General features: G+C 53.2%; 1 protein-coding gene across 1 annotated transcript in view; it reads right to left on the reverse strand.

Moving 5' to 3' along the window:
- The window catches only part of Nt5c1a (5'-nucleotidase, cytosolic IA), a 22,405-nt gene continuing 12,086 nt past the window's right edge, over positions 1 to 10,319 (reverse strand). The window contains exons 4-8 of the mRNA XM_019207704.2: positions 8,998 to 9,165; positions 8,478 to 8,607; positions 6,868 to 6,990; positions 4,860 to 5,044; positions 1 to 3,466 (exon numbers count right to left, since the gene is read on the reverse strand). Coding sequence (XP_019063249.1) covers positions 3,119 to 3,466; positions 4,860 to 5,044; positions 6,868 to 6,990; positions 8,478 to 8,607; positions 8,998 to 9,165 — 954 coding nt within the window. The 3' untranslated portion in view covers positions 1 to 3,118. The remainder of the gene's footprint in view (positions 3,467 to 4,859; positions 5,045 to 6,867; positions 6,991 to 8,477; positions 8,608 to 8,997; positions 9,166 to 10,319) is intronic.

A 10,319-nucleotide genomic window follows, 5' to 3' on the forward strand; every position in this document is an offset into this window, starting at 1 on the left:
ACGGTGTCTCAAAAACAAAGGACAGGCCCCCAAATAAAATAAAACAAAAATAAAGACATGCTGGAGATCAGGTTTGGCGTAAGGGTTCCCAGTTTACCAAATCCCACATTAGAGCAAATTAGGGGTTTTCAAACTGGGCTCCACAGAACTTGGGGCTGTTTGGAAGTGCGTCTTCAGGGAGTCTGCAAATGTTTGGCTCTAACTGAAGTTGCTTTTAGTTAGGAAGCTGTAACCAGTGTAGCCACCGAAATGCATTCCAGCATTTCCAACAAGCACAGGTAGTACCGAGAACCTGGTCGCAGCATCAGACAGACACAAACTTGGAGTCCCAGCACCAGCACTTGCTAGCTGGGTGGCTTTGGACAAGTTACTTTAACTCTCTAAACCAGCGCAGTGGGATGGCACCAAATAGAGTGGACACGGGCCACGGTGCTGGTGCAGCCCCAGGAAGACAGAACATTCACAGCGGAGTGGCCAGGGCAGCAGAAGTCACAGGGGACATTCAGGGTAGGGCTATTTACCAACTGGTGTGGAGATGTTTCTCAGTGTGTCCGTGATCGCTTTTGCAGTAAGGACGCACACTACCATCACCATGCTGAATCCATCTTGGATTGAACTTCTTGCTGTGTTTGTTTGTTTGCTTTTGCCTAGCAAGTTCCATTACCACTCCCACTGCTCTGATTGGACTCTCTGGTAGGGCAAGGGCTGTTTTGAGATGATCTGAGCAGACTCTGTGCTTAATAACAGAGCTTTGTTCATCTGGCAGTTCCACTGAGTCTGGGACTTTGATGGCAAGCACTTCCTGGGACCAGTGTTCTGGAAGCTGTGGCCCCTCTTCCCCAATGATGTAGGCTGAGACTGGGCTTGGGGCTTGGGGCTTGGGGCTTTGCTGCTCAGCTGACTTTGTAACTTCCTGGGGCCCCTGGGCCCTGCTCAGAACCAGGAAGCCTGTCTTGCTGCCTCCAAACCCTGCCTCTGGGACGTCTGCCTTTTATGCCAGTTTCTGAAAGCTGCTTTCCAGGCTCGAGATGTTCATCTGTGGTTTCAGTAATAGAATTTGGACCTTTAGTGTCTCCCCGTTGCCCAGGGCTGTCTACATCCATTAATGGTGGCTCTACTCAAATCCACAGCCTTCACTGCCCCTTATCTTTCTGTTCCCAACATCCTATCTTCCTGCTTCCTGAGCCAGCTGAAAGGTTCTACGGAGTCTATTCCTAGGCCCTGGGGCTGAACCTCACAGGTCCCACAGTCAGTCGCTGGAGTTCATCTTAATTAGGCGACAGCCCTCAGAGTGCACAGGCCCACTCTGTGAGCTTGAGCCATGCCCGGCCTTGCAGGTGTCTTACAGCCGCTGTCTCTGTAAGCTCTAGAGGCTCCTCCAAGGGGGCAACTGTGATCCTGGCAGCAGGCGGAACACAGGCCTTCTGTGTGGTCCAGGCAAGAGGAGGATGACCTTGAGGCTGAGCTCGCTCTCTGTTTCTCAGTCTGTCTCCCGCCCCCGCCCCCGCCCCCATCATTTCCTCGCAGCTGTTCTTAGGTCGCGCAGTATCTCTGGGCTGAGTGCTCCGAAGGACAAGGGCTGGGCTGTCCAGGTCACCCTTCATCCCATGCCTCGAGGCTCCTGTCCCTCAGAGGATACCCTTGGCTTTCTTCACAAAGTACTCACTCACAGCTAGGATGCTTGCAGGAGCCGGGCAGCAGGGACATACACAGGGGTCCTCTCGCCCCGTCTCGGTCGTCCTAGGGGCCGGTCATCATGGTTCTACCTTTCCTCTGCAGGAGCCAGGACTGCTCAGCACAGGGGAAGGAAGGCTGGTCCATTAGGACACGAATGGGGAAAAGGTACTACTGCAAGAGTGGAAGTCACCGGTACCCTCAGGGAGAGCGCTCAGCTCTGACTCACTATCCACAGTGGGAGAATTCTGCTACTGTGCATTCAGCAACTTCCTGTCTGAGCCATCAGTGCCTCAGTTCCTCTGATTTCACATCAGGCCTCTGGATAGTTCCCACGTCACTCAGGCAGTGCCTTACCTCTGCTCAGGCCGCACAGCTGCCGGTTCACACACTGGGCCTTCTCTCCTGCATGTCAGGGGCCACAGAGTCTCCTGTCTTTCTCCACAGGCAGAGCTGCCTAAGAGCGCAGCAGGATGCCATGACTGGGGGATTGAGGGCTGAGGTGGGGATTGGCTGGCAGAACAACTGAACTTTGGTTAAAAGCTGAGGCAAAAGGAAACCTTTCACTGACAGCCACACAATCTTCTCCCCAGAAAGAGTCTGCAGTGTCCCCTGCCGGCCAGAGGAGACTTTGCATGAAGACCAAATCTTGGCTCCTTTCAGCAAATCTCGCACTTGGCCATGGATCACCACAGTTCAGGTCAGAATATCACAGGAAACAAGTTGCCTTGTCCAGTGGTTTGCAAACGCGAAAAATTACAGATAGGCGTTTGCCCATTTGACAAAGGCCATTGGGCCGAGGGGCAAGTGGGTCTGAAATCCAGCCCGTATCTTGCTAACGAGGGTGTGTAACCCAGCATGGGACTGGGTCAGGCCAGAAGAAGGGCTGTCTTTTCCCCTAGAAGAGAGCCCTTCTGTAATATGCCAGGCGTACAGCAGCCCTGCACAGAATGCCTCCTTCAAAGGGCCATCTTATAAAAACCAACCTCGCTGGCTAAAGGAGGGTTTAAAAACTACCTAAAACATGGGGAAACTGTGGCCCAGGAGATACCCAAAGTCATGCTGTTCTTGCGAAGGCAGAGTTTAGACATCAGAATCACCCTCTCTCACAGCAGTGTTCTTTGTACTACACACTGAGCTGGTTTCTGTCTAAGGCTCTCTTTGAGGCAACCCGACTTCTTGGACCCTTCCACCCTCAGTCCCAGCAACCTCTCCGTGCAGTTCAGCTACTCTGCACTGTTCTACTGTCCCGGCCAGCATCACGGCACAGTGTTTGGCCAAAAGGAGGGACGGTGAGAATCCTGGCCCAGTCTGTGGAATTGCCTTGGAGAACCACACTCAGAGGGATGAGAGCCAGCATACAGGCAGGCAGGATGGTGGGGAACTAGGAGGTTCACCAGACAAGGATCCTGGAGCAAAAGCTCAGCTACTGTGCACTTGAAGCCTACTTTGCAGGTACAGTTTGCCGGGGTGTCTGCGCCACACCATAAGGCACATGTGCAGCCACAGTGCCCATCTCCTGAGCCCCAGCCACATGGAACATCTGGTCATCAAAGAAGATGTGTGGGCGGATCTTCTCAAGGAGGGGGCCCTTGGGTGCTCCAGCTAGGAACAAGGCCTCATCTGTCTCCAGGCCCCAGCTGCGCAGGGTCTTGAGGGCCCGGGCCCCAGAACTGGCTGCACTGCGTGCTGTCACTAAGTAGGTGCGAATTGGGCACTCCAGCCGTAGGCCCTTGGAGTAGAACTTCTTCTGCAGCCTACCCAGGGCCTCCAGGAAGCCCTTTAGGGGACCCTGTGAGAAAGTAAGGGAACACAGTGAGCTCCTCTCCCAAACATTTGCCCCTCTCCCAAGAGCATCAGAGTCCTGCTGTTTGGGGGGAAAAAAAACTCCTCATGACCCCTAATTTCTTTGGCAGTTCTGCTACATTTGCTTGGGCTCCCATGTGCACCAGTAGCACTATAGAGCCCTGCAGTCCACTGTACATCTTACTGTGACTGGGGCTGTGTTAGAATAACCACAGCAGGGCAACCATTGCTATGCACAGCCATCTGTATCCCTATCTGCAAGTGTCTGACTGCACTTCTCTAAGTGTGGCCTTCTGTGGCCACCAGCAGGGAAGATATTAAAATTAGTCACTAAGGCCCATGTACCCTCAGGTCAGAATGAACTCCAGCCATAAACAAGTGGGCAGATGGGCCAATGTGTAGCTGCCGAATACAAACCAGCTCACGGACACACAGGCAGCTCAGGTGTCCGGCCCAAGCTCTCCAAGGTCAAGGAAAGGTGTGCATTTTTTTTTCTCTGTGGTGCCCAGAAAACGAAGCTCAACAAGGACATGTGAGCAAAGAGCCAGACAGTCATGAAGAAAAGGCCCGGTATATCTCAGGAGGGCAGCTGGAAATAAGGAAAGGTGGTTTTTTTTTGTCTTGGAGACCTATTTCTTTCTGGGTGATCAGTTGTGATTTCTTCAGCCTCTTACAATCACTTAGTAGGAAAACTGTATGCCCCTGCCTAGACTTTTGTGCAAAGCTTGAATTAGAGCTACCAGGAGAGCTGGAAAACCATACAGTGCCATCCCCAGAGAATCTCCACCAAGCTCCAGGACACATTCCACTCTCAGAGAGGCACTGAACAGTACGAGGGTGAGTGAGGACCCCTGAGCCCCCGACCAAGGCATGGCCAGAGGTGGTCCAAGCAAAGGGTCGCTCCAGCCTCCACAGCCGGCAGGTTCCCTCTGCCCAGTGCGAGTGCCCACCCAGCTCTTCCTGTCCTCCAGGGAGGGACTCAGGGACTGCCGGAGGGATGAGAGCTTCTTAGGGTGGTGGATCCCAGAGAGGGGGGTGAGGATTCCAGAGACAGGACAGTGGCTTCAGAGACAAAGAAGATTCAGACAAAGGAGGGGGTCTAAGGGGGAACAGGTAGGCTTCAGAGAAGGGATGGAGGCCTCAGAAAGGGGACTGGAGCTGCCAGGAGGGGGAAAGAGCTCTAGAGAGGGGCTTGGAGAGGCAATGGAGGTTTCATAGTGGGGAGGACTTCAGTGAAGGGGACAGGGGCCCAAGGAGGACAGCCAGGGTCCAGTGAGAGGGATGAGGGCTTAAAGCTTGGTAAGGGGATCTGGCAGGAATCTGGGTTGACGGTGGGTTTGGTTTTGGGAAAGAGGTGTGTCGAGGACTATGTGGAGTACCTGGGCCAAAGGTTTGTTCTCATGGGCCTTTTCATGCTCGAAGAACCTGTCCAACCCATGGGCCTTGACGATGCGCTCTGACTCATCCGAGAAGAGTACAGCATCCCCATCGAAGGCCACACGCAGCTGAGTCTGAGACACAACCACATCCTTGCTGGGGCTGAAGATGGTGGCAGCTGCAATCCCTGGGCAGAGGGAGACAAACATTGTCTGCCTTCAGGCCAGGCAACCGAGCCCCCTGCCTGGGTTCAAGGGAGGGCAGTCTCAGTCTGTCCTTCTCCCAACTGCTCCTCCAGGACTCAGGGAAAGGCTGACAAAGGCCAGTGTTAAAATTATTTAAAAACCAGCTGCATGGACACTGGCCATAAGAATAGACAGGCGCTGGGCATTGTGGCACGTGCCTGTGATCCCAGCTCTTAGAAGGCTGAGGCAGGAGGATCACTATGAGTTCAAGGCCAATTTGGGCCATGTAGGAAGTTCAAGGCCAGCCTGAATTACATTGTCAGACCTTGTTTTAAAAAAAAAAAAAAAGGACAGAAGCCAGAGTTTTGAGACAAGGCTGTCAAGGGTCTTGCCTGTGCCTGGGTTACTCCTTAAATTGATGCTTTGTGGAGACATGTGGGGGAGTCCTGCTGGAAGGAGTACATTCAGGGGGCTAAAGGTTACTCACCAACCAGTTTGAAGGAGTCAGGACTTTACTACCTAGTTCGATCATGTTGCCAGGCATGGTGGCACACCCCTGTAATCCCAGCACTCAGGGAGGCTAAGGCAGGAGAATCGCTGTGAGTCCAAGACCAGCCTGGGCTACAGAGTGAGTTCCAGGGCAGTCTCACCTACATAGTGAGACCCTGTCTCAAAAAAAAACAGATCATGCTGGTGAGGAGCAACCGGCAACAGCAGTCCTAGAAGAAGGGTCCCCTAGGCCACGGCGCTCCTGCTTGGGGTTCCTCATAAACCCCTGATATGGATGACAGGAGGGCTGGGAAGGAGCCCCACTCTGGCTTGGCCACAATCACCCCTCACTGCTGATTCTGGCAAGTCACTGACCTCGGGACCAAGGTAAAATCCAGGGCCTTTCAGCTCTGTGTGAGCCCCTTCTAGCCACTGTGGCCCCCAGCTTCGCCCTACTCAGGGCAGTCTGCCCACTCATGTTCCATGAGGTGATGCGGCAGGCTACGCACAGCTACGCTTGACTGTGTGCGCACATTCTCCAGCTGGGGCTCCACAAGGGGCAAGGACACTTGCTGGGGACCAGGCTCCAGCTGCACCGGACACCAGGGTTTCTGGCAGCTGGCTTAGACTGTTTCCTGGTTTCCTGCCTTCATCTCTCTCCGAAGGCCACTTCTGCCCTGCTCTTAGAGAATCCAGGTAGGGTCTCAGCCAAGTTTTGAGAGGAGAGAAAGGTACAAGCCTCACAGAAACTTACCTAGCCCGAGGATGCCAGGCAGGACCAGGCCATGAGCATCGCTGGCTACCACTCAAAACTGCCCCTTGGAAAGGCGTATGGAGGGAACTTCGCTCTATCAGTGTTTGAAGCTTGGTCTTCTAACCTCACCGCAATGCTGGCCAGCCCAGCTTCTGGAAATATGGGCCATTTCCCAGAGCCCACCACTCAAGCTGGGCCAGAAACGGTTCCCTCTTCCCATCAGCCTAAAGAGAGAGTCAGAGGCTGCCTATGTTCACCCAGGAGTCAGAATTCCTACTGACCTGGAGGAGTTGCGGAAGGAGGTAGCTTTCTGAGCTGTAAGGAAGGGTTCCCATGGAAACAGAAAGCTGGATGACGTTGATGAGTAAATGCATCCTTAACCCAGTGAGGCAGGAAGTGGGAAGGTGAAAGAGTGAGTATTGTTTTCAGAGTTTATAAGACAGATCGTAGGAATTTTTCCACAATCCCCCTTCCAGTTCCACAGCAACCCAAAGCACCTGCTCAGAGACGCAGGACCAGGCCTCTTACCTCCAGGACCCTGCTGCTGGATTTTTCGTGTTCTCCCTTCTCATTTTGACTTACCCTCATCAATGGCTTCTCGCACTTTTTCTGCATCAGCTGACAAGTAGAGGTTGGTGTGATAGGCCTTGAGGTAGCAAATCGGGCTATTCCCACCTGTCATGCAGAATCTCTCAATGAACAGATCTAGGGAGGAGGTAGAGAGTATCCAGGTGAGGCCAGGCCAACCTTAGGGCCCTAAAATGATCGATCTCTCGGTACCTAACATGCCATCTTGGATGGAGGTGGGGCAGCACAGCGATTCTCTGTGATTTTAGGCCAGTGTTGCTCCTCTGAGTCCTTTCTTACTTCACCAATGAGATGGGAATGATCACATCTTTGGCAGCAACCGTCTGACTCACAGAAACCCCCTCATATCAGGGAATCACATCAAAAGATGGATCCTATGGCCATGACTGGGACTCTGCCTCCTGGCCACAGCTGATTGGGTAGGGGCAGACCCTGCCTCACCCAGCTGAACCAATCAAATTCTCTCCCAGCCTGGGCAGCACAGTCCCCATGGCAGCACAGTTGTGAAATACTTGCTGTTCGGTAAATGGCTGCTGCTGTTCTGAGCTCAGCTCACGGAGTTACCCAGGACCCTGACCTCCTCACAGACCCCAACAGAAAGGCACCCTGTAGTGGCACTGTATGTGATGTCTGTCCCTACTGCTCAGCACCTGTTACACAGGCAGTCAAGTATTTTTTTTTCAGTCAAGTATTTTTAATATCACCGCCCATCGCAGGAGGTTAAAATTAGTATTAAAAAATGGCAGCTGGCGGGGTAGGGCCATAGCTAAGTAGTAGAGCACATGCTTAGCATGCCTGAGATCCTGGGTTCAATCCCTAGCACCCAAAATAAATAAATAAGTCAAGTAAATTAAACTCTTCTTGGATGCCTAAAACAAGGTTTTATAAACTTTTATAAAGATAGGTTTATTTTTCTGTCTGTCTCTCCCCAAACTGGATTTCTCTGCTTTTCTTTGTCTTAGTTTCATATTCAGAAAGCAGAGAAATCCAATTTGGGGAGAGAGAAATAGGGTGGGGGGGGAATGAACTTACTAAAGAAGCACAAATAAAGGCCCATGTGTCTCAAAGGAGAGAAGAACCCAAAAGAGGTTTCCAGCGCTTCGATTCAGTCCTCTGTGGGTCCAATTTTACCTCCTGCCCTGTGTGGTTCTGAGATACCTGGACCCAAAGAGCAATTACTCTCTTCAGCTGAAGCCAGCTCCGGAGAGACTGTCCCTGCAGTGTCCAGTCTGGACCAAGACACAGAAGCCCTTTCACTCTGACAAGTGCCTCTGACTCCCAGCAGCCTCGTGAGGCCCCATCGGGCCCATTGTAGGAAGGGAGGAAGAGGTGCAGAGGCAGTGAGTGCCCTGCTCAGTCACGCAGGGAGCGGGCCCTGTGCAGTGTGTGCTGCAGCTGGCTTGTAAGAGCTGATGGTTAAACACTCAGGGATTTTGTGAGCCAGTTATCTTGTTCAGCCACAGTAGGCCTATTTATACACTGAAAACTGGCAACGCTTCAGATCAGAGTTTTGTTCATCTGGTTTTTTTAAGGGGTCAGTTTACCAGTGCCCACCCCCAGGGGACACGGGAGGGGCTTCCCTCGGACTGACCCCTCACGCTCACCGTAGTGGTTGATACTGTTGATGAGACGGACTCCCACCTGAGCGTGGTTGTTGGTCATGAGGACAATGTCGAAGATGTCCTCACTATCGGGGTAGAGCTCCCGGAGCCGCCTGTTTACAGCCTCCAGGGCCTGGAAGGGAGAGGAGAGGGCACCTTCTAGCTCTGACCCCCCAGGATGGATACCTGCAGCTGGGTGCAGTGAGGGGGACAGGCCTGGGATGAGCTCAGGGCTCGTGTGCTACCTCCTAATGCCACTCTGCCACGTGGGGGGGGGATTCTGCCTTCATGCGGGGGCTCGCTGCTCAGGGGCACCTCACTATAGAGTTGAGTGGGTTACCTGGGAGAGCTGCATCATACCAGAGAAGGGGTGACCTCTTCTTCCCACAAGGGCTGTGCCCCCAGCCAAGCCTGGCCTGGGGCGGGTTGCATTGCCCAGAGGAGACTTCTCCTACTCAGATGGGACGCTTTTTTCTCACCCTACAAAGGCACATGGCAGGCTGCTGCTGGAGCTGCCCCTCACCTTCACAAAGGGGAAGGCTGGCCCGGGGCTGAAGGGCTCATTCTCATGCTCCAGCTGGTAGCGGACGTACTCCTCCACGCCCTGCTCTGTATAGATCCTCTGCTCTTCATCCATGCGGAACAAGGCCCGGGAGGACACAGCAATGGTGACTGCGTTCTGAGGCTTGGGCTGCAGAGATGCAGGAGGAAGTGACTCAGATGCTCCCTGGGGCAGGTGTGCAAGCCCCTCTGGGAACTGGGGACAGGCAGAGGACGACTCCCCACTTAGAAGTGTGATCCAGAGGAGGGACATGCCCTCGGGGAGTTTGCAATTTAGGTGGCCATCTGGACACAAAGGAGAAATGAATACAAGGTACGAGGCTAAAGTGTGACTTTGCCGGAGGCGATCTCCAGATGATTCCATTATGAGGTGAGAGCCTCACGCCCTTAGGAAGAAACTGGTGCCCCGAAACATGGCAATCGCATAAAATGTATCTCCCTCCCAGATCTGTCTCCTGTGCTCTAGACCCACATAGCTAACTGCCCCAGCCAACTAACAGACATCGATTTACCACGCCCAGGGCCGAATTCCCACCACTTTGTCCACCCCCAAATCCAACCCGCCCCCTTTTCCTCATCTCAGGGTTCAGCACCACTATCTACCCACCCAGACCTCCACCGGATGAGTGGACAGCACCACAAGCAGCCGCCCCGGAAGTCCTCTCAACTCCTCCCTCTTCCAGACTCCCTTCTGCAACCGTCATTGCCCAGACCGCTCCACACCACTTCTTTCTGTTTTGCTTTCCATAGTCCAGGTCATTGTGATCTCTTACCTCCTCCAGTTTCCCACCTACACTACTGCCAGTGCCTGCTGTGCTCAGAGCAAAGTCGGCAGCCTGCAGTATGGAGTCAGAAGCCCTCTGCCATGGACCCCTACTTCGCTTTTTCCTCTCAGCTTCCCCTTCCCCAGCTTTGCTCAGTCTGACCTTTCTCACATCTGCGCACACCGAGCCCCTTTCTCTGAGCCTTTGCATATGATGTTCTCTGTTAGGGAATTGATCATGTTAAAGGATGCTGTGACGCCGCCTCGCAGGCTGCATTCTCCTGGTACATCTTGGCCCCTAAAATGACCTCATGCCCTTATCTCTGGTTTCCCTCCCCCCCAAGGCCACAGTGGTCCAGGAAAGTTGAAACCTGTGTCTGCAGGACTGGGCCCATAAAAGCAATCTGGCCTGTGATAGGTTAAAAGTAACTCACTCCTCATAAATAAGCAATAGCCCACCCCCAAACTGATAAAAGGACCTTCCTTTCTTTGTTTTTCTCTCTCCTTCTGCTTCTTCCTCC

This window comes from Fukomys damarensis, unplaced genomic scaffold (assembly GCF_012274545.1).
Source record: "Fukomys damarensis isolate Sample0158 unplaced genomic scaffold, DMR_v1.0_HiC HiC_scaffold_23, whole genome shotgun sequence".
NCBI lineage: Eukaryota > Metazoa > Chordata > Mammalia > Rodentia > Bathyergidae > Fukomys > Fukomys damarensis.